Source organism: Chelonoidis abingdonii, chromosome 1 (genome assembly GCF_003597395.2).
Source record: "Chelonoidis abingdonii isolate Lonesome George chromosome 1, CheloAbing_2.0, whole genome shotgun sequence".
NCBI lineage: Eukaryota > Metazoa > Chordata > Testudines > Testudinidae > Chelonoidis > Chelonoidis abingdonii.
The window spans coordinates 272,267,868-272,293,044 of record NC_133769.1 but is presented as its reverse complement, the minus strand read 5'-3'; the positions used below and the strand labels follow the sequence as shown (position 1 = coordinate 272,293,044).

The following is a 25,177-nucleotide window of genomic DNA, read 5'->3' as shown; positions in this document are numbered from 1 at the left end:
TGCCGCTGAAGACCCGGACTGCCGCCAGGTATGTAAAAAAAAATTAAAAAGGCGCCTCAGGCGCGGGCCTCGATTCTGGGGAATCGGCCTAAAGCCGGCCCTGAATATGTAAATACAATTTTTATAGTTTTTGTAGAATAAATGTGTTTTCTATGCCCACATTATGCTGTGTGACACTGTAAAAGTCATGTGTAGTAAATTTTCTTCTTTGAAAACGTATGATAGAGAAGATGTACGCGTGTGAATAGTCTTATATAGCACTTGTTATGCTCCAAGCTTCACCGTAACATTTTGAACATGACGTTAACTAAAGACTATTAAGAAATAAAAAATTTAAAGATGATACACAGATGTAACTTACAGTTCTATGCATTTAAAATCCCACTTCTCTGCAAGAACAAGAACTCAATGAATGTTATTAAATGGAACTCATTCTACAGAACAGAAAACCCTTTGTAGGGAGAGATGACATTGTGAACAAGACTGTAAGGTGCCAATCACAAAATGAAATGAGTACAAAATGATTTATGGACAGATATTTAAATTTTATAATTAATATACCTAAGAAAGTCATAGTTCACACTTATATGCAGTAAATATTTTGTGTAACATTGTCAGAATGAATATTATTTCAGAAGAAAATTTTATATGTAGGTATTATACATAATTACATTATGTATGCTTAAGTTTCTTATAAGAAAAAATCTTAATATTTAAGTATTTTTTATTTTAAAGAAATTTTGGCTGAAGTCAACAAAAATGTCCACTCTCAGCATTAAAAAGTGAAGTCTTAAGCCACCTACCCTCTATTAAATTATTACTCTCTGACAATTAACATGGGATCATTTCAGTAAACCTTATGTAGGGTAAGGACCACCTACAGTAACTTTTGTACTTAGCTCCATGTACACTATTCACTGACCGTCAATTTTAAAAAATAATTTGAGTTTTTGTTGTATCCTTGTTGATTATTAATGACTATTTACAAATATTAAATTATTTCATTTGCATTTGGAGTAAATGTGTGAACATTTACAAATATGACAAATTATTGACAAAATTAAAGAAAACCATGTTGTGACCACAGGATAGTAGGAGACTTCTGATGCAAGAGTTGAACACTGGAAAAAAAAAGATTGAATATTTCCCCTGCAGGTAATGGTGCATATTATAGCATAGTTGACTATATCCTGGATGGCATTATATATAGTATTTAGGATTCAGTACATACTTGTTCATGCATTATTTCAGAAAGTTCTTTTGCCATTTCTCTGTAGTTAGCCTTCATTTCTTCTTGATATTCTAACTGATCTTCCTTTATAAGTCGTTCATTTATACCCAAAGCAAGACCACAAGCCTCAACAAATTGTCTGAAGTTGTATAAAATATAGAAAAGAAAAAGATATAATGTTTATGCAAAATCCAGAGGAGAAATATCAAATGCTACTTGTTAGTTTTAGAATACCTTGTTAGTGTGGCAATGACACTGGTAATGTTAAAGTAAATGACTAAAACATCAGTCTTTAAAAAGTTATTCAGTGTACATTCAGACAGTTTACCTGAAAACTTCCTTCAGTAATTTCACTTTATTGTCTGGATACTTTTTGGTATTTGTGTCATCTAAGAAAGCTCTTGCATATGCTAACGGACCAGCATTAACCTAAAACAAGACAAAAGAATTTAAAATGAATTTGATTTGTTATATTACCATATTGTCCCAGCTAAAGCATTTATATATATTTATACCTACACATGTATATAGTGAAACTATTTGTTATGGCTAGGTTGGTTTGTTCTTCTTAAGTGAATTTACTGTTTGTTGAAAGTACTGAATAAATAAAATAGGAAACAAAACTCCTCTGTTTATTCAACAGGTATAACACATCAATATATTTCCCCATGCTGCCATCTCAATGTGATGCATCCTGACCTGGGGGACCTAGAGGGAAGGATGGCAGCAAAATACAATCTCTGGTAAGACTGCCAACAAATAGGAATTTTGTCTTCCTTACTATGCTAGGCAGATGGCGAGCTCATACTGATCTGCTTATTTATCTCTATTATTTAAAAAACTGCTAAACTATCTAAAATTGTGCACACAGCTTCCCTATGCAAAAACATGCTCATATTACTGTTACCCCATTCACTCTCTCCATTTTACCCACTTGCTGAGGCTCATCTTAAAGCATAAGATTGTAAACTCTTTGGGGAAGGCCTGTACAGTTCAAGACCTGGCTAGCACTTCCAGACAGTAATTCAATCTAAATAAATATACAGTAACAATAAAAATCTTTTCTTAGAGACAGCATGCTTGACAGTCCTTTATCAATGAATGGATCCTTCACCTGCTAGAACTGAGTCAATGAGAACTGAGAGACACCAGGGGCTCTCAAAGACTGGTCACATAGCTTCACTGAAAATATGAAAAATGCTAGAGCAATAGTTAAGCTATCAGGCTCGGGTAGTGCAGGCTCAGAAAGTCAAGACCTGGGATAGGAGATCACTACCACTGGGGAGAGAGATTGGTCACCTCTGCTATAGCTCCATTAGGCCTGAGTACCACACTCTTCTTGGCTAATTTGGGGAGCCATGATATTTGTTTCTTCTACTAGTTCAGGAAAAAAGGTGGTAAGAGGGTTAGGGTCCTGTACATAAACCCATTTGGCCATCTATGAGCCAGTCTATTCTCAAAGATCGTCGATCTGCTTCTTCAGTGCACAAGTACCTAGTTACAACAGATTGGATGTAAATAACCTTTCTGGGGATGGTCTACCTTCCGGGGTAACAGTTGAACACTTCCTGATTCAGAAACCATTTTGAATTTATCTGCCAACAGTTTGGTTCAGATGATTAGTGCCTGCCATGGTCATTGTATTGTCTGTTGGCTGGTTGAACCAGCACATTCTACTATTGCAGGTGAATTAACAGTCCTATGAAGCTAGCCTCATCATTTCTATCCCTAGGAATTTGATGCTTTTTTAGACACTTTGACCTTGGCCATGTTCCCTGCTTATTGCAGTCCTTCAGGGGTGCTTCTTATCCTAAGGTCTGTCATCTGTGGTGAGGATTGTGTGTCTGAATCCTATTGTCTTATGGGCTTCTATTTCCACTACCAGATGAGGGCACTTCTTGTTGGGAATGGTTCTCAACCTTTGTTATTTATTAGTAAATATTTGGGATAGCACATAAAGGCCCCATTGGATGGGTACTGTACAAATACAGATACCTGAAGGCCTTACATTCTAAAAGAATACCCCATCCTTCATGAGACAGGCTCTGTTGCTCCTAGGAGATGCAATATCTTTTTGCATTGCTTGGCATTTCTCACCCTCCCTCGAGGCTGGATGAGGAATAAAAGGAAAGGGAGGAGAATGGAACTTCAGGGAGTATCAGTTATTGGGGTCTCCTAGACCTCTGACTAAGGCTGACCAAAATCGTGTGTCTAAGAAGTGAGATATCCACGATCGTAGATTTATTTCTGGGCAGAGATACACTCAGCTGCAGTCTCACTAATGACTTGGACTGGAAGGAGGGTCTGGATTGACTTTTTGATCCAGGTTCCCTCATGATGCTCTGTTACCAGGAATCACTCTCTTTAATCTTTGTTGTGAGTAGGAATGAAAAGTAGTTCTGCCCTCACAGGGGAAACAAACTCTTTGGCTTGTCTGTATTATTGTTCATTACCACTTCAAGCTTTTCCCTCAAATGAGAGTCTGCCAGAGAATTCTGAGGCACAGAGAATTTGCTAAGAGTAATTAACCTCTATCCAGAGTTGGAGCCAAAGCTGGTGTTCAGCTACAGAGTTTGTGGCTATGGCCCTCTCTGCCAGCCTCAAAGAGTCCCCGGATATGTCTATTCTGAAACAATAGCCAGGGAGTATTTTCTTTAGCAATGAAACTCATTGTGGTTTTGGAGGTGAGGCTTATGATACCATGTCCCTTGTGAAAAGTCGTTGCCAGAGTAGTTCTGATGATTCATAACAAAGCTTTAAAGCCACTTCTCAGGATGGCTCAGGTCTGAGGCTTTATGAACTAATTAAACTTCTGCAAGAATTCTCATATTCTTAACCACAGATACATTAATCTTAAGGAATATGTGTTCTTGCCTAAAGAATTCTTCAAAGAATGGCATAAGGAGATGGAAAATTCTGTCTTGTTTGTGGACCTGCTTCCGGACTTTGCTTGCTCATCCTCTCTTTTCGGATGAATACTGATGGTGTCCACCACTTTCTTCAACAAGACCTCAAACATCTGGGAGAGAAGACTCTCTCCTGCTCATAGGGCTTGAGGTTATCATGGTCTAAAGCTGACAGTTCCTCTTCTTAAGAGGATGAGCTAAAGTTCAGAAAGATCAGGATTCTTAATTTTTTCTTCTTTTCTGGCCTTTTATAAATGTTTTGGTTTCTATTTTTTGGGGGGGGGGGGGAGTTGTCACTGTCTAGGGATCAAAACCTTTTTCTAGGCAGACAGCCTTTTGAGTCTGAAATAGTTGCCAGGCTACTACTGGTGAAGTTTTTGAGAAGGGGCCCCTGTGTATTAACTACCTCTCAATTCTTGTAGGGGAGCCCAATGGTTCCTTGCTATGTGGACAACTCATTTCATACAGGCCAAACAGCTGTCACATGACAATTTTGTTCACTGTTATTAATTACTTTGATTAGTCATGCCTCATATTCAATACTTCCAATAACTCCAAGTTCTTCAGCTCTTCGTTCTATTCATCTCTATGCTGATTTCACTTTGTAAAGCATAGTGAGTGCATCATGAAATGAGCTGTACTGCTTATAAGTATTGTCCCTGTACAATATAATTGTTGATAGACCCATCTTTGCTGAAGCTTAAATTTTTTAAACTGTGAAGACACAGCTGCTTTTCCTACGTTAGTGTTTGAAAGCTACATTATCATTGCTCGCCATCTAGAAAAAGAGATGGTCACACTGAGCAGATCACCAATCTTCGTTCTTTAAATCAAAATTTGTAATGTAGTTCATTTTGAGGCCCCTGATAATTTCTCTCTCTAGTTTTTTGCATATAGAATCTCTGATACCATCCTCAGGTAGTTACCTAAGTCAACAACAGAGGGGAAGAAGGCTAGCAGTGACTGCACTGCAATCCACAGAGCTTGCCTGAAAGCACCAGCCTCCTGCTACTTCCAATGGCATCTTGTGTATGTGTGTGTTGCACACTGGTTGGAGGCATCTTTTTAACACTGTTTTACAACCTATCACAATTTTGAAATTGTCACATTATAAATAAAGAAATAAAAGGTTTAATAGCTAAAGACAAACTCATTTTAGAGATGGGCTGTCACCCTCAAAAACGACGATGGTACAAATGAGTGGCTTTGATAGAGAATGTGTGTGTGTGTGTGTGTGTGTGTGTGTGTGTGTGTGTGTGTGTATATAACTCATGCACACAAAAGCTATATTAAAAACACCTCATTTCGGTTGTAAAGACAAGCACTCAAAAGTCAGAAAGTGCTAGATTTATGGTTGCCGGGGCAACCTTAATTCTGTCCCTCTGTGCATCCATTGTGTCCACTAAATAAGGCCAAGGCCCTATGTCATAGAACAGGATGCCTGGAAAGTGCTAACCAACCTATATACTGCTTGTTGCCAGTTCCCGCAATATCATCTCACACAAGTATACAATTTTTTCTGTTATAAATGTTCTCTCAACCCATGTTCTTTTTTTAACTTTATGTTCACTATCTGCTCCAATTTTCACTCTTTTCCCTTCCCTGTTCTGACACTTTTTGGCTTCTTTTTTTAGAAGGAATCTGACTGGAATTCAAACCCAGTAACGATTAAGTTTGAACAGAACATTTGAACCCAACAGGAGAGTGGGTTTGAAATTAAGCAAAATGAATTAATTCACCCCTGTTATGTGAGAAGCTAGTGTTTTAGTCCTGTTCCAGCCTCCCACTCTGGAACCAAAAGGAGCTAAGATGGTCATACAAGTCAGTCACATAGCTTTGAGTCCTTTGTTTAACTGTCAAAAGCTGTTACGGATTGTTATGAAAAATAATCTAGGACAATGAATGATACATATTTTATATATGAAACATTCAATAATTTCACATAAAAATGGACACTTTCTAAAGATAAAAATGCTGAAAATTCATTTTTCATATTTTGTTGGGGAAAGCAATATATGAGATCTGGTGCACAGGTAGGGATGTGATCTTACCTGAACACTGACACTTCCCTGTAGTTTTAGCTGCAGTTTGATCATATCTACTTCAGTTGAAGAACAAAGCTGCCTGAGCTCTACAACCTTCTTACTCATTTCATCAATGGCTACTTCAATTGGGTTTAGATCTGTATGGTGCTGATACATTACAGGAATGCGCTTTTTCACATAGGGGAAACAATGTATAGCTAGGAAAAAAACACAGATTAAGTAATCAATTTCTGATTATATGAAGCTAATTTTAAACACATTATATGTTGGTGGAGTTTTACAAAATTCTTCAAAAAAGTTTATTTTGCTAGTAATGCTTTTCATTGCTACAACCATACAGCAAACAATTGCTTGTTACATGATACAAAAAATGCTGCCAAATTCATGAAGTAAACAAAGTGAAAAACACCACAAACGTTTATTCTCCAAAATCTTTCAGTATTAGCCTTCAGTATTGCTTGGCAATAGTATAAAAAAAAGTTCAGAGTTTCCTTTTAAGGCATTTTAGTTAATAAATAAATACATTCCAAATAAGACTATTAAAACATTTTGGGTTGGATTTTCAGAAGTGTGATTCTGTTACTACTGAAATCAAGTGTTAGCCAACTCTGAATTTCCTTGCTTTTGTGGATTACCAAATTCCTAACATTTCTTAAATCAGCCTTTTTCAAACTTTTCAAAGCTGTCCTCAATTCTCTTTTCATGAAAATGAAGCCAATCACTCCTGCTTCCCCTTTAACTCCACCATGTTGTGCTGAACATTTACATATTCCAGGAGATGCGCCTCATACTTCAGGAAACTCTGTCTCAAATGATCAAAGCATACAACACAGTAACTTATGAATGACATAAATATGCAGTACTTCTTTTAAAAAGTACTGTTTGTTATAATCCTAATGGAAACAGTATGTATGACTCAGTATGTAAAATAATCAGGTCCTGACCTTGGCATATAAGTGAATTAATTTATTGCAGTTCAGAAGCAATAAAAAAATCATGTGCTTAAATTGAACTTCTTTTGCAAAGGAAGTTTATATGTTTTTTAAAATTAGATACATTAATTGCTTTAGAGAATTATAAAAATGTAATAATTTGGTAACTATTGTGACAGACCCAGACCCCAGTGGGGTACAGGAGTCTGGTAGAGGGCAAATATACTGGTCACTGGATGAGTAGTTTTCTGTTCCCTGAGTGACCAGAGCAGGGGCTGCACTAGAGTAATCAGGAATCTGCTACAGCCAGTTAAGACAGGCAGGATAATTAAGACACCTGGAGCCAATTAAGGAACTGCTAGAGTCAGTTAGGACAGGCTAGCTAATCAGGGCACCTGAGTTTAAAAAGAACCTCACTTCAGTTTGTGGCGTGCATGCGAGGAGCTGGGAGCAAGAGACACAAGGAGCTGAGAGTGAGAAGACACATTGCTGGAAGACTGAGGAGTACAAGCATTATCAGGCACCAAGAGAAAGGTCCTGCGGTGAGGATAAAGAAGGTGTTCGGAAGAAGCCCTGGGGAAGTAGCCTAGGGAGTTGTAGCTGTTGCGCAGCTGTACTAGGAGGCACTCTAGACAGCTGTAGTCCACAGGGCCCTGGCCTGGAACCCGGAGTAGCGGGTGGGCCCGGGTTCCTCCCAACTCCTGATCAGATACAGGAGAAATTGACCTGGACTGTGGCTTCTACCAGAGGGGAAGGTCTCTGGGCTGTTTTCCGACCCACATGGTGAATCTGTGAGGCAAGCAAATCCACCAATAAGCGCAGGACCCACCAAGGTAGAGGACGAACTTTGTCACACTATACAATAAAATGCCACTTTTCACCAAAGAATGTTTTGCAAAACAGGATTATAAATTTAATTTGTTAAACTTCTTAGTCATACTTAATTATATTTTCCTTTAAATGATAGACTTTCCTAGCAGAAAATTAATACTACTATATCATAATCTATTTCAGATACTGGACTGGAGAATGAAATCCCCCAGGATAGAGGTGTACCAATATGTGTATTATTTTTTAAAATTATGTATGCAATAGATGTACACATTGTAGCTATGATACAAGGTTATAATATTTGCTAACTAATAACCATGGAGGTAGTCATAGTAGTCTTGCATAACATCTCCTTGTAATTTTCCTCTTAATTCAAAGGGGCAGGAAGAATGTGAACTAAGTTGTATTTACCACTGTGTTAGTTCATGTGGTATAACACAAGTATCAGAGGGGTAGCCGTGTTAGTCTGGATCTGTAAAAACCAACAAAGAGTCCTGTGGCACCTTATAGACTAACAGACAAAGTGGGTATTCACCCACGAAAGCTTATGCTTCAATACGTCTGTTAGTCTATAAGGTGCCACAGGACTCTGTTACTGGTATAACACAATACATTTTCCAATATAGACAAGTCCCAAAGTAGTCCTCTAGTTAAAATAGGGAAGACCAGATATGTGATTTCTGGATTTACTAAGATAAAAACTTAATAAGAAAAAAGGCACAAATTCAATTAAAAAAATACTTTGGAAGTCACCTTCAAAGAGTCACTGTAAGTTTTCCAGGTCAAAGGTCTTTGAGTTAGCCGTCCTGGTATTCTCAGCTTCAACCCTAACATTTTTGGTTTACCAAATGTCAGAGCTATCGAAGAGCCCCTTGATGTTGACCCAGTGGACTCAGCACTGGCCTTAGCCATGAGACTGATGCTGAGGTGCCCTTTGATGTGACCTTTCCAGGCTTCTCAAGCTCTGACAAATGGCATTAACCACCTCTTCTAACAGATGGAGTTTCAGGCAGCCTTCCTACTCTCTTTGAATTCAAGGTGATAGTGATGCCTGTGTATTTAATCTGCATTGTGACCCTCATCGAAGCAACATACATAGTCATCAGTAACAATTATTATAGCATTTTTTGATTGGCAAAGCTTAAAGATGGTGTTTTTACTGGGATCAGCCATGGTACCAACTGGAGATGGAGACTCGGAAAAAAGAAGAATTAAGACCCAAATCCTGTGAGCTAACCATGGTGTATAATCAACATAGAAATGGAGAATGAAGGGTTTTGTAAATGAGGTCAAACACCAGTAGGGTCACAATGCTGCAGAACTAAAACAATCTAACTAAAAAGCTAAAAGCAAAGAAATCCATATTGGATAGAGTAAGGGTACTGACAGACAAAAGTATCCAGGATACTGGTAGATTCTCACTTGCTGCTCCTTTGGGAGTTAACTAGAACAAAACAGCAGCTGGGAAAGAGTTCCCCTTTATATCTTCTGGCTTAAGATGTGGCAGTAAGAGGGTTCAAGCAGGCCCACTGGATGCTAACAGCGGAGGCTGTGCAAGCACTCTAGAAGGAGAATCAGTTCTCCAACTACACAAGTGTAGTTACTAGAACTAGCTGGGAAAAGAACTTCCAAAATTTTCAATTTTTTTTAATTTTTTTTTTTTAAATCCTGAATCAGGATGAAAATCCAAAAACTTCATTTTTTTCATGGAACTGCAAGCCCACAATAATTTGTTAATCCAAAATGAAATATGCTCCCTGGTGTCCCATGGAGCTTCAAGTCCTGGAAGCCTGGGGAGCTGAAGATCTGGAAACCCAGGCTGCCAAGGAGGCAGGGCGGAAACCAGGCAAGTTTCCGATGGAACCTACCTGGTTTCTGTCAAAAGTTTCATAGAAATTAATATATTCATGCAGAATGTTTTGATTTCAGAGAACTGGAATTTTCCATTGGAAAAACCTCCAGACTGCTCAAGTAGCAAGTCTAACCCTATGCAATATTTCTGGATGGGAAATGAAAAATACTTAAACAAGATAGGGTTTTTAGGCAAGTGGACTGAAAATACCCAAACTGTAATACAATAAGGACATTTGGGTTAATGCTCCTACTTTAGATCAAAGCCTAGAGAGAAGTTTAGTTACTAGAAATGGTCAGGAGCCCAGGTTTAAATATTATCTTTGGGCTAAAATGTAACACTTCACACTTCTGTAGTGCCTTCCATATAGAGACCACAAAGTATTCTGTAGGCATTAGTGAATCCAGCCACTTACATCCACACTCATAAGAGACAGAGAAGTTTATTATGCTCATTTTAAAGATAACAATGGGAAAGTTAAGACAAACTAGTGAATGACTCACCCAAGATCATACTGGAAGTTCATGACAGAGCAAACCAACTAACTCAATCCTATGACACAGCCAGATCAGCAGCTTTTCCAGTAACACAGGTATTTTTGACAACATCTTGAGGCACTAATTAAGTACCAATCCAAGAAGGAAGATTGACATTCGCTGAATCACAATCACTGATTCTTACAGCACATAGGTTTTCCATGGAGGTGTCTTATCCAAGATCACAGCCCTAACTGATACGGAGATAACTCTTAGCCCTAGTTTCCATATTCTTATTATTTATTGCATTATAAGTAAGGGAAATAAGCACAAAAAAGAAAGAATGAGGAACCCCTTTATCCAAAACAAAAATATTAATTTGAAAGTAAAAGCTATGTGGGATCCTATTCTTATGTCATCTTCCTCCACATTCTCTAATCAGCAGTTATCGGAGTGTAAAGGGATCACATGACAAAATGTACTGCCATAGGATCAATACTCTCTTACAGAAATGTAAGAGGACTTCTTTGTTACATTTAAAAATACCATCATGAAGTGTATGTATAGTTTGAAAGAAAAGAAGTTTGTTTGGCCTACACCTACTCTGTGGGTTTATTTTGCTTTAGTAGCAACCATCAACAGTCTTGCAGGAAATCTTTGAAATGAATTGGGATTCTCCTTACAAAACACAAGAGGTTATTCACTTACAGAATTCCGAACACCAAGAGCTAAATATGAAGACATAATTAAAAAAGCAGTCCTCTTTAAAAAGAGAAATCCATCATACAATACCTGTCAAAATAGTTCGCCGTTTACACTGTTCTTCCACTCCTCCTCGTCTTTTACCAGATAGAGTAAATGGCATTTCAAACATAAAACGACGAATATTGTGAGTTCTTTCAAACTCTGTTTTTCTCTCTTGCAATTCCTTTTCTTCAAAGTATGGGACTACGTGTGTAACTTGTATATATGCATATTTTGAGTCCAAATCCTTGGGATTCACCTTTAGAAAAATAGAAAAATATTTAAATTTTAACTATTTAAAGTTGATTTTTTAATTTGAAATTGTATAGTTTTTACAAAGTAAATTTGGCTCTGGTTCTGCAAGTAAATCCAGGTGTGAAACCCCTGAGCTCCACTGACGTCAAAACTGAAGTACCTTCCTTTATTAACTTAAAAGTTACAGGCAGTGATAGTATAACATTAATATATTTGTCTAGTAACACAATTTTCTACATTTTTAGAGTACAGGACTGCAGATAAGAGACACATACACAGAGCAGTGTCAACATAGCAAATTATACTAAATTCCATTAAGATGCTACATTAACAGAAGATTAAGTCTGCACAACTGAGCACTCAAAAGTGAGGAAACAAATACTGGTGTCCTGTCTCTCTATGGCTGGTACAAGGATAACCTTGAAGTCAAAAATTATTATTATGTCATGTCGTTACTAGTTAAAAATGTTCTTTATAGCATACCATCTCAGAGAGAAATACACCTCTACCTTGATATAACGCTGTCCTCAGGAGCCAAAAAATCTTAACGCATTATAGGTGAAACCGCGTTATATTGAACTTGCTTTGATCCGCTGGAGCGTGCAGCGCCCCCCCGCCCCCCGAGCACTGCTTTACTGCGTTGTATCCGAATTAGTGTTACATCGGGTTGCGTTATATTGGGGTAGAGGTGTATTATCAAAAGCAAAAAAACAAGTCAAAAGATCACATAGAAAAATTAAACTTAAAACAAAATACCCCAGAAATGTCACCAGAACATGACAAATCAACTCAATAAACCACTAAAAATAACAACACTACACACATTAAAACAAAGTCATTGGGTGAAATCCTGAAATTGAAAACAGTGGGAGTTTTGTCTTTGACTTTAATGGGGTCAGGATTTCGCTTTGTGATTAAGGTACTGGGTTGGGACTTGGGAGACATGGGTTTAAATTACTGCCTCTGCCACAGACTGCCTGTGAGACTCTGAATATATAATTTTATCTATTTGTGCCTCAACTTGCCATCTGTAAAGTGGCAATAATTATACTTCCATACCTCACAGGGGAATTATTATGATAAACTCATTCATGTTTATGAGGCACTCCAGTACTATGATGATAGGGATCATAAACCCCAGATACTTTTGACAGTCAATTTTTGTATAGTATTGTGGCTGTTCTTCCTGAAAGGAAGAGGCATGTGCAGGAAGACAGTATTAAAGAAAATATAGTTCCCAACTCTTATACAGTGCTTTTGTATCTACACAACTCAATGGTACTTTCCTCCTTTGTCAAGTGCCCTATTTCAGTTTTAGATATGGAAGAGAGACACAGAAAAGTGAAGAGATCTGCCAAAGGTCACCTAATAGGCCAATGGCAGAATTGGGACTAGAACTCAAGTTTCTTAAGGTCCCAGTCCACTCCAGTGCCCTACCTCACTCAGACATACTGTTAGATTCTTTTTTGAAGAAAACTCTGCAGTGTTTTCAAATCCCTTCCCTGGAACTTATGGGTAACTCTTTGCTTGCTGAGTATGAGACAAAGACAGGAAGACAGATACTTCCCTGAAAACTCTGACTAGACTGCATGATAGAGGCAAAACCCGAGAATAGTCCATACCTATAAAAAGGATAGAGTACAGCTAATTCTCCTCAAACACACCAATTTTGACTAGTTGTAAGAAAAATCCTCATTAGGTTTAAAGCGTTTATATCTAAGCACATTGGAAAGGCTGCGAAGAACTGAGGGTACAGCATAGGTCTGTGAAGTTTGGTCCTAGCCTGAGTTCTTATTCCCATTCAGGTTCCAGTGTGAGTGGGGGCAGCTACACCCTCTCTGCTGCCTTGTCAGGCTGAGAAGTGTTGAATGAATCTTGTGACCTTCTTGAGAGAGGGACAGGAGGAGGACAGGCAAGAAGTGGTAATTTAGGAGGGAATTGCTGCTGGCTCTGGAATTTGGTGGTGGGTGAAGCTTAGCTGCTGGTCAAGAGTTCTGGACTAGATGTTAAGGAGAACGAGTTGGGACTTAGAATGGCCTCTTATGAATGAAGTGTCCTTTTCAACCTGAGGGTTGCTGTAGCTCTGTTCTGCCTGATCTTCTGTTGTGTGTGCGCACCATCTTGGGAACCCTCAGCCACGAGGGAGAATATCTCCACTGAGTGACAAAGCAGACAAAGGGCTAATTTGAGAGGCCAATTATATAAAAGAGATTAGTGGGCAAATTATTATTTTTTCCCCAATAAATACTCAGCTAGGCTCACCAAAGGGAGCTCTAGCTCTACTGTACACTAGATTTTGGACAGAGAGACTTCTATCTAAGGAGTACTATTGCCCCACCTGTGTCTGAGAACCTGAAAACCCATCTGTGCCCCATAGTGTCTGAGACCTGTGAAAGGGTTTCACAAAAGGGTGGTCTGGAACTCTCACTGCAACTAAATCAATTTGGGCTCTAACCCAAGCTGCAGAAGTGGGAAAAACCCTCTGTGAGGATAACTGAGCATGCATAGGAAGGAGAAGGATCTATGGTACACTGTGTGGGCAGCAAGGAGCCAAATGACCTAAAGATAACAAGGCAGTTTAAACGTTACTCAATTTTGTCTTAACAGAAAAGCCTTACGTTGCTATGCGTGACAAAAGCCAGGAAATTCAGAATTAAGGCATACTTTATGAAAGTCATCATGCCCCTTACCCCCTACAACCAACACTTTATTCAGATATGCAGCATGTGTGCGCACATAATGAGGATAGGATAGTGACTATTCAAACTCAGACTCTTGATTTTCTAGAGATTCATGAAATGAAATTATGAGATTTTGGGGATAAACTTGTTTTAGTTTTAAATAACATATCCTGCTTTACAAATAAACAGTTTTACTCTGCCAGAATCCTGGATCATTCTGACGTTTTCTGTTCCAAATTTGTCAGAGTAGAGCTTATGTAGTCTCTGGGAAATCTCTGAAAGAGGTGTGAGTTTAGGCTCTTTATAAATATACTCCTTTCCATCTTCATCCTCAAAGAATCCCTGTAAGAAACAAACAATAATTAGAATCCTTAAAGAACAGCCAACATACAACAAAGGTTTATGCTTTTCAAGGCACACTTAAATGTTCAATGTCACAGTTCAAGCAAAAATTAAAATATCTATCAAAAACTATCAAAATAAAATCCAAGTTAAAAAGGTACCCTATGAGAAAAAAAGTGAATTATCTACTATAGAATGAGTGCACAGGTAATGGAAGCACACAAAATTACAAACTTATGAAAGGATTGTTGTAATTATTTGATGTGCTAACATTAAAAGTTTTGGGATCAAAACTGATTTTTCATATTCTTCCAAAATGAATTGTTTTCATCCCTGTTTCACTTGCCAAAAGATTCATTTCCTTGCCAAAAGGGATTATTTGACTCTCCATTGAATGCTTCAGTAACAACTTACAAAAAAAGATTGAAAAACAGTTTTACGCGGGTTTTACATACTGGATTGTATAGTACAATGAAATAAAACCATCTACTCTCTCATTTAAAAATCTTTACATTATATTGAACATAAATATTTGTGTGTTTTCACTGTTAAACCATCTGTTTTGAAATATTGGTTGAATCAAATATAGAAGTGCATGGAAGGTGAAACAGGTAACTGCTTTAAAGCAAAAAGCTAAGTCTGAGTTAATGTTTTAAATCAGAAAATAAATATTTCTGTCATAAGATGGAACGGACAAAAAGTGAAAGAAACAGAACATACCATGTATAAACACAGGCTATACTGACAAAAATACCCACATCAAACTAAGCTGAAATGCAGTAATTTTTACTGCATTGCTTGCTTTGTAAGCAGCTACTATAATTACCTCCATATCTCTTTCACTGTCTGTAAACTGGTATTGCTATAAAGTTATAAAAGACAACAGAATAAATTGAAGGTTATACTGCTCAAGGTAGTTTACAATCTCCCCCATTCCCTAAACAGCCTGTCAACTATCCAAATGAAATCAGTTAACTAAAAACTGGGTTACACACACACAAAAATGTACACAATATTTGGCTACACTGTCATATTTTACTGATACAAATACAGTGTAGATATATTACATGATGTGAAGCTGTCAAATGCACACAGTCAGCCAGAACTTTTGATTTTGTTTTTTGATGCATGCAGTGCTGATGTATAGGAAAAATAGGAGATTTGTTTCTGTAAATGGCACTGAATGTTATTTTTGGAATTACAACAGCTAGAATGCATACAGATCTGAAAAGCAAACTTGCAAACCACACTGCAGCACCAAAGATGGTGCTCAAAAAATTGCTAAAAATTATTATGGAGAACTTACCGCTGCCTTAAGATAGTAACAAAAAGAAAAAGAAAAAGCAGAAAGTTTACTGAGGAAGATAAGGAGGAATTATACTGGATATGAAAAATGTAGTAAACCAGACAATCATTACTACTAGAACAAATCTATCACGTTTATTTTGCAGTATCAATATAGAAGTCAAAGGAAGATTGAATCAGGATACGTTGCAAAGTTTTTAATTTTTTTTTTTTTTACCGTATTTTATAGTTGACAAGGTGATATTAAATAATGCTTACCTGTCCAAAGAATGCTACTCTGAAATAAGTGCCAAGTAGTCTCTTGCCTGTATGCATAACTTCTGTTACTTTGCTGTATGCCCGATGGAGTGTGTCATATAGATGAGCTAGTCTCTAAAAAAACACCACAGAATTTTGGAATGGCACCATTTAGAAGCAACACTTTCTCTTTATTTTAAACATAAAAAAGCACCGTGTTAAGGAGAAAAAGCTCTTTAAGTCACTAACATCAACCTTCTAAGAGAAAATGTATTAACAACAACAAACAACACTACCAACACGTAGGACCTAGAGCAGCAGAGTTAACATACTAAGGGCTAGATTATGTTCCTTCTAGTCCTCACTGAAGGACATGTATAGAAGGAATCCTTCTCTGCTCCTCTCTTGTTCAGAGGAGTGTGTGTGTGTGTGAGGAGGGGTGTGTGTAAGAGAATAAACTGCTACCATCATAGTAGTAGCATGCTGTCTCAGTTGTTTTGGCTGGCACACTGGGGGATGACTTAGCCAATGCATAATATAAAAACAGCCATACTGGATCAGACCAATGATCCGTCTAGCCCAGTATCCTGTTCTCCAACAGTGGCCAGTACCAGATGCTTCAAAGAGAATGAACAGAACAGGGAAGTTATCGAGTCATCCACTCCTGTCATTCAGTCCCAGTTTCTGGCAGTCGGAGGCTTAGGGACACCCACGGCATGTCTACACTCTATTAAAGGCCCATGACTGGCACATGTTAGTGGACTCGGACTAAGGGGCTGTTTAATTTCGGTGTAGATGTTTGGGCTCTGGGATCCTCCCATTTCCCAGGGTCCCAGAGTCAGGGCTTCAGCCCAAGCCTGAATGTCTATACCACAATTAAATAACCCTTTTGCCCACACCCCTTAGCCTGAGTCAGGTAGCATGGATCAGTCACAGGTTTTTAACTGCAGTGTAGCTATACCCCCAGAGCATAGGGTTGTGTCTGTGACCATCCTGGCTAACAGTTATTGATCGACCTATCGTCCAACTTACCTAATTCTTTTTTGAATCCTGTTTTACTTTTGGCCTTCAAAACATCTCCTGGCAAGAGTTTCACAGGTTGACTGTGCATTGTGTAAAGAAGTACATCCTTATTTCAGTTTTAAACTTGTTGACTATTAATTTCATTGGGTGACCCTGGTTTGTCTGTTATGTCACAGGGTAAACAACATTTCTCTATTAACTTTCTCTACATCATTCATGATTTTATAGACCTCTATCATATGCCCCCTTAGTAATCTTTTTTCTAAAATGAAGAAGTGTTTTTAATCTTTCCTCAGATGGAAGCTGTTCGATACTCCTAATAGAGTTTTTGTTGCCTTTCTCTGAACCTTTTCTAATTCTAATACATCTTTTTTGAGATGGGACAACCTGCACTGCACGCAATATCATCCACTTACACAGTGGCATTATGATATTTTTCTCTCTTATTATTTATCCCTTTCCTAGTGGTTCCTAACATTGTTAGCTTTTTTGACTGCCACTGCAGGCTGAGCAGATGTTCTGAGAAGTATCCACAATGATTCTTCCGCGAGTGGTAACAGCTAATTTAGACCCCATCATTTTGTCTGATAGCTGGGATTATTTTTTCCAATATGTATTACTTTGCACTAATCAAGACTGAATTTCATCTGCCATTTTGTCGTCCAGTCACCTAGTTTTGTGAGATACCTTTTAACTCTCTGCAGTCAGCTTTAGATCTAACAATCATTGTTGACTATGCTTTCCAAATCATTTATGAATAGATTGAACAGCACAGGTTCCAGTACAGATCCTTAGGAGACTCCACAATTTAGCTTCTCTCCATTGTGAAAACCACCATTTATTCCTGTTCTGTTTCTTATCTTTTAACCAGATTCTGATCCATGAGATGACCTTCCCTCTTCAATTCAATGACAGTTTAATTTGTTTAAGAGTTTTTGGTGTAGGACCTTGTCAAAGGCTTTCTGAAAGTTCAAGTACACTATATGCACTGGATCACCCCTGTCCACATGTTTACTGACAGCATGTTGACTCTTCCCCAGCATATCATGTGTCTGATAATTTTATCCTTTATTATAGTTTCAACCAAATTGCCTGGTACTGAAGTTAGGTTTACTAGTCCATAACTGCCAGGCATGTCACTGGAGACTTTTTTTTAAACATGACCCATTTCCCTACCCACCTGCTGACAGGAGAAGGTAGGGAAGAAATGAGGGAGGCTGTTCAGGTACATAACTCCCCCTTACATCTCTGTATTAGTGTATAACTGACCACGATCAGGCCCAAACTGACTTGCCAATGATCATGCATCAAGTGAATATAGTACATCCCTCAGTATTATCCATATTGCATTTTCAGTACTATTTGATATTACAGTGATGTAATATCAAATGACTACTGAATAAAGTTTATGAAAAACAATCCTAAAAGTAACAATACTAAAACCTAAGAGGTGTTAAACACCTGGAACTCCAATTGACTTAAATGGTAGTTAAAGATGCTCAGAACTTCTTTGGAGTTGGAATTATATTTGCCACTGGTTTTCAGTTGGATAAAAAACATTCTGAAAATGATTTCATTACATTAACTTTTTATTATTATATGTATATACATGCAGGATCATGTGCCTCCTGCATATAAAATTGTTTTATGAAAAGCTATCTGTTTTTGCATATTGATTTTTAATTAGATGCACACTATAAATTCCAATGATGAAAGGAAAATACAAAACCATTTAATTCTTCAAGGTATACATGAAGCAGGAACTGTGCAAGTGAAAGACCAACTTTTTTTGGTTTTAAATTAAACATGCCTTTTTCAATTTGAACAAATACTTCAAATAAAATTGTTCTGATACTGTATTCTTCAGAGCTATTTGATACATCATACTGTTATAGATTCAAAAGGTGAGATTGTTTTCACTGACAAATTTTAAAACAGAAGCCTATCAAATACCTCAAAATCCCTCCGTTTTTCATAAATGGGAATGATAAGTTTGTAGATGTCAGCAATCAGTTCATATCGCTCAGCCTTCCAGAGTCCATCTGCACATTGCTCTAATAATTCCATTAGCACATCCTAAAGTTACAAAAAAGTAAAATTTAGCTGTTTTGCACTGTTTTGTTGTGTCTACATTAAAGAACTTCCCAAGAAAACATAAGGAAAATGGCAGTTTGTTGAAAAAGATAGATTCCCAAAACAAAAATATGTAAAGGCATTGTGTTTTAAGGCAGAGTATTGGTTTAGAAAAATCCAACACAGTAACAAAAACACAAACACAGTTTTGGATGTGAACATACACACTTTGCATTTACTTCACATGGCGTGTTGTTTTAGAGAACTTCATGAACTTCAAAGCCAACTCAACAGGAGTACACCTAACAAAGCTTTTGTTCTGGGTATGTTTACATGCAATCAAGCAAATAAGTTTTATAATCGTTTTTCAGAAGCCATATTATAAAGCAAACTTTCTGTTTCTTATGTGCATTTTTATGTTCTGTTTGTGAAAAACATTACTTAATAAAAAGCCAACTGGATACAACACAAATTTTATTGTTTATATTGAGTTTCTACAAGAACTACTCAATTAATTACATTTTCAGTACAATTACCTGCATTACACTAATAGGTACTCAGAAATGTGTACTCATTAATGCACGTTCTGTGAACTTGAATTTGATATACTATGTCTGACATGAAAAGGTAAATGACAAAAGCAGGAAAGTTTAAGAAACTGAGAAATATGAGGAAGCAGAAAGGGCTACTTGGGCATAAAACATTCCTGGCTTTCTTTGTTCTTTGTTTTTTTTGTTTAACTCTATCTTTCTTGTTGCAAGAAAATTAGTTAAGAAAAATAGTTTATGCACTTAATTGTGGTACCACTTCGTACAAATCTTTTTCTGTTCTATGTACCACTATAACTCTTAATAGTCCAGCACAACACAGAACAGATATTTCATTCAAAAAGCCCACTATGGATTACTTGTCATTAGAGTGTTCATTTTTCATACATTTTCTAATGGAATGTTATTACATTAAAAATCATAAGGAAACTTGAACTACCAGGAACTACTACACACACACCTGCAACAGTACAGTGAAGAGAAATTGGCTAGAGTGTGGAGAAAAGCTACTAATGTAGAATGAGAAAGGGTTTGCAGGAAATAGATTTTGAGGCTAGATTAAGGAAATGTATTATGTGAAAAATATAGGCTGCAGTGATTTATGACTCGGCATAAAAGTTAATACAAGACTTCTACAATGACAAAATAGAAATTGTTCCCATAAATTTGCATTGGCTCTATTAGAATTTCAAAGAGAAATAAGAAAAATATCAGTTTAAATATTAGAATAATGAACCAAGTTTATTTCAGGATTGGAAGAATAAGTAAAATATTTTATGCGGCCAAAACAGAAATGACATTTGTTTCATATGAATTAATAGAGTTACAGACTCCAACAGATTTAAACAAGTATACAAAATTGTTACATAAATAAAATGTTAACATAATATTAGCCTTTTACACAAGCTTTATTTGTTAGCACAAAATTATGGCCAATGTATTTTATTTCAGTAAATGGCATTAACATGGAACTATTTTTCCTTCTAAGCAGTTTCAATAGTTGTGGTAAGATTTGGCAATCATTTAAAATTTTTCTTTCATTTGCTTTGTTTGGGTCACCATTTAATGTTTAGAAGTATTGTGTCTATAGTTTGCATGCACTTCAATACATTAAATAGACACAGTATCGTGAAACTAGTAACTTTTTTGACTATATATTCCTTCTCTCATCCTGTTTTGCTTTTCTATTCCACTGGTCATCTGTAGACTAGTGGACTATAAAATTTAAAAAGGGAAAGACGAAATTTTAAAATGGTGAATGTACTCGCCTTCTCTCACCCAGTTCTGATGTATTTGTTATTCCAAATTAGGCTACATTTTGTTTTTTTCAAGAAATTATATAGAATGCATTGTTGGGCCTGACACAGGTCACTGTAGGGTACAAAATCATCTTTGCTTTCTTCTCTTTAGCTGTGTCTTCTGTGCTCTGCCTTGTTGGAGGAAGAACACAGAATTGCCTAAGGAATTTAACAGGGGCACAATCAAGACCATAATCTTTAATTTTCTATATGTAGACATCAGGGTACATGACTGTGCAAGAGCGGATTTACAGCTCTAGCACTTTAACTGTGTTGCCTTGATGTAGCATATTCTTTCTTCCACCGTGCACTGAGGTACGTAATGCCATATTCATGAAGTCCAAGTGCTGCATTTTTTGTGGACAGTATGGTGGGGTTGCAGTGTTTATTTCTCTTATAATGTGGCTTAAAGTACACAGTATAGTAGTAACTTCACTTTTGTTATCTTCTACTTATTTTTATATGACTTGACACTGTGAACTTGTATATTACTATTTAACTACTTTAATTCTCGGAAATTGGAAGTACTTATCCCTTCTGTGCTTATGAAAATTTATAGATTTGGGTTATTTTTGTAAGTGTTTTCATGTGGTTAATTTAGAGATTCCAAATGCACACTTACAGCTAAAATGTAATATCAGTTACAGATAATTGCTAAGTATGAATATACTATATTCACAAATACCTTTGTCCATTTTAATTAATAAATGTTTTGTTAAATCGCAAACACATTCCAAAATTACACCGTATGCAGCTCAATTACAGTAGCATTGTTACCATATCTCCAGCTGTTTATTCTGCAGCGTATCATCCTAAAACAGTTAAGCTGTTATTTTTTATATTATCGTTGCACCTAGGAGTCCCAGTCATGGAACAGGACCTTCTTGTGCCAAAAGCTGCACTGTGGCATACATGCAGCTGCTTAAGTAGACTGACTTTCCTTAGAACATCCCTGAACTGACTGTCCATAAGGAAGGCAATTGCCTTACTGGACTGAATTCAATTGTGCCTGTATGAAGTATAACCAAGACATTTCTATCCTCTTAATAGAAAAAAGGGTGACCTGAAGGGGAAAAAGTTGGTTTCTAAAGACCACACTATAGCTTGCTTAGATGAGATCTTCAGTAGCTAGTCATCCAAGTAAAAGGAAAACAACTTATTAGTCAGCAGGCTAGTAGTATTAAAAAGTATTAACATTATTTACAACTGATACTATGCTCAGCACTATACAAGACAGAGATAAGGGTGGTTCCTGCCCTGAAGATCTTAGAAGCTTAAAAGACAGACAAAAAGAAATGGTACATAAGAAAATTCAGATGATGAAATAACAGACATTCACTGTGACTGATGAGTTCATTACTTGTGATCCAGCTGTGCTTTTGGTGATGGGGAAGGGGACAATGTTTTTAGATGCTCCAGAAGTGGAACAGAAACATTTGATTGTTTTTCCTCCTTAAAATGAAATTGTAGCTTACACCTCCAAGATATTTGTAAAAAATTACCACCTGACTACTGCTACATTTATGCTAGACTGGTCTAATTTTTCCTCAATTAAGTATGTTAAGTTTCTCCTCCCCATCTCTCCTTTATATGTACACTTAGGTACTTTATAACCCCCTTAGTTCTATCAGAGGGGTCAGCAACCTTTCAGAAGTGGTGTGCCGAGTCTTCATTTATTCACTCTGATTTAAGGTTTCGCGTGCCAGTAATACATTTTAATGTTTTTAGAAGGTCTCTTTCTAGAAGTCTATAATATGTAACTAAACTATTGTTGTATGTAAAAAAAATAAGGTTTTAAAAATGTCTAAGAAGCTTCATTTAAAATTAAATTAAAATGCAGAGCCCCCTGGAGCGGTGGCCAGGACCCGGGCAGCGTGAGTGCCACTGAAAATCAGTTCGCGTGCCACCTTCAGCACCTGTGCCATAGGTTGCCTACCCTGTTCTATCATTTTGTGATAATCTTGTGAACTATGGACCTTGTTAAAGGTTTATTTATTTATGTTCGAGCGATGAAATGGGCAAAACCACACTCAGATATGACTGATAAGTTCAGTTATCACTCAGTGCTATTTGTTTCCATGTTTCTTGTTTGTGCTTCTGAGATAAAAGTATTAGAGTTCATATTAATACATACTTAAAATCACTGAACCATAGAATGTACTGTAATCCTCAAATTCTAACTTCATTTTTACAATCACTTTTATTGGATTTCTATTGCTTGTCAGATGCTCAAAACTAAACACACATCACTACTATACAGTATATTATGTTTACCCGTAAAAAATATAACTATCAGAAACTGCTTACAGTACAAGAGCACTGATTTTTGTAAACATGCCACCATGAAGTCACACTAGGCAAAGAAACTCTGGTCTTTACCTGTAATTTTTCTTCTCTGAAACATCATGTTTGTTAACCTTGAACAGCTGGCTGGATCTGGTGTCCAACAGGGAACTTGAAGGCATTACTGATGACTTCCAGCAGGAGGCACTACAACTCACCCAACAACTACTCCTCAAAACAATTTACTTGACTAATTGTAAGTATGACCCTACCAATTTCACAGCTGTGAAAAATGTGTCATGGACCGTGAAATAAGCCTTTCCCTGTGAAATCTGATCTCTCCCTTGTACCCCAGGGAGGGGCTCCTAGCTGCAAGTCCCCATTGGGCTGGAGAGGGACAGGACTTGTCCTTCCATTGTATGGCAGCTCTAGGGGGTGGGGATGGGAGATCAGGCCCACCTCTGAGTGCCTCCCCCTTCTGCAGGAAGCTACAGTGCTGGGCAGCAGCCTTGGAGGTTCCTGCAGCTGGAGGAGGCTGGTGAACGTCGGTCTGAACTCCCCCTAGCCACAAGTCCCTGCTGCCGGAAAAGGGACCCCCACAGTTACAAAACCATAAAATTTCAGATGTAAACATCTGAAAAGGTGAAACTGACCAATCTTAAAATCTTCTGGCTGTGAAACTGATCAATATGGACTGTGAATTTGGTAGGGATAAGTAACACTATAGGAGCTGGTTAAAAACAACCAATTCCTTTTGATAATATAAACCACTCAGTGCTTTCGTTTAACTGCATTATTTTCTTCACAGAGCCTTACTGTTTCAGAGAATGGAAAATTTTGATACATGCTCATTTTCTTTCTGTGAAGATCTCCACTAGTTCTTCACATCTGTGTTGTCTCCCTCTGCAGTGGATCCAGAGGCAGCTGAAAATGCTGCTTAGAAAGCAGTCTGCTGTGCCAGGCTCCTTCCTGCTACCATCTGAATGAGTGCTTCTAAAATGCTATTATAAACCTCTTAAAAGTAATTTCAGCATAAACCTTCTTTCTTTAAAACTTCAACTATGATGTCAATTCCTCCCTGTCTACATAAGGTTTCTACTATGCACTAAGATCAAAACAAACTTAGTTTTATTTTTTTTTTCATTTTGGGAAGGACCAGTGGAGATCTTAATCACAGAAAGGAAATTTTCAACAGAGATCACATTTTTCCATTCTATTTTGATAACACTTTCACTTGTCCATTGAGACTAGGAAGTACTGTTCAGTCAGATTCTTAAAGAGGGGAGAAAAGGCGAGAAGAAAGAAAATCTCCGTCTCTAATAATACATCCTGTGTAGATGCTGTAGAGATATGTTAGTAGAAGATTATAATTTAGAGATGCTCCTTCACAGGGCCGTCCTTAGCCATAGGCAGAACAGGCAGCCGCTTAGGGCACCACTAGGTCTGGGGGCACCACTCTGCTGGGAGCCCAGACAGATGGGAAGCAGTGGAGCATGTAAGAGCAGGGCTGCTGGGTCCTAGAGAGAGCTGAATGCAGCACAGTCTGAGGGAGGGGATTGGCTGCTGGGGTCTCTGGGAAGGGGTGGGGGAAGGAACTCACCTGTGAGTGTGACTCTTTCCCCCGGCATGAGGGCTGTCAGGGCTGGGTTGAGGGAGGTGCTAGGGAGGGTGAGGGGCGAGGCTGGCTGCCTACCTGCTGAGGAATGACAGTGAAAGTAACTCACTTCCTCGCAGGCAGCCAGGATTCGAATGGTCACACACGGCTGGGCTGGGGATAGCCAAAATAGCATGTGTGAAAAATCAGGACAGGGGGTTGGAGTAGGGTGAGCAGATGTCTCACTTTTATAATTTTGGGGTCTTTTTCTTACATAGACTCCTATTCCCCCCCACCTCCTGTCCTGATTTTTCACACTTGCTGTCTGGTCACCCTAGGTGGGAGTAATTGGTGCCTATATAAGACAAAGCCCCAAATATCGGTACTGGCCCTATAAAATCAGGACATCTGGATCTGGTCACCCTAGCTGGGGAGTGTCTCTCTCCCCTGGACTGGCAGTGATCCATCTCATCCGGAGGGAGCTGCACAGGGCAGGATGAGCTGCTGTGGCTCCATGGGTG

At 37.8% G+C, this 25,177-nt stretch overlaps 1 protein-coding gene across 15 annotated transcripts in view; it reads right to left on the bottom strand.

Moving 5' to 3' along the window:
- The window catches only part of DOCK9 (dedicator of cytokinesis 9), a 334,214-nt gene that overhangs the window by 3,587 nt on the left and 305,450 nt on the right, over nt 1-25,177 (bottom strand). For 12 of the 15 annotated variants that reach the window (XM_075061515.1, XM_032771458.2, XM_075061519.1 and 9 more), the window contains 7 exons: nt 18,814-18,936; nt 15,859-15,972; nt 14,149-14,295; nt 11,066-11,276; nt 6,189-6,379; nt 1,560-1,660; nt 1,232-1,370 (listed from right to left, as the gene is read on the bottom strand). In XM_075061515.1, coding sequence (XP_074917616.1) covers nt 1,232-1,370; nt 1,560-1,660; nt 6,189-6,379; nt 11,066-11,276; nt 14,149-14,295; nt 15,859-15,972; nt 18,814-18,936 — 1,026 coding nt within the window. Of the gene's footprint in view, nt 1-1,231; nt 1,371-1,559; nt 1,661-6,188; nt 6,380-11,065; nt 11,277-14,148; nt 14,296-15,121; nt 15,158-15,601; nt 15,608-15,858; nt 15,973-18,813; nt 18,937-25,177 lie in introns of all 15 variants that reach the window. The other 3 variants (XM_075061521.1, XM_075061520.1, XM_032771461.2) reach the window with 2 other exon arrangements.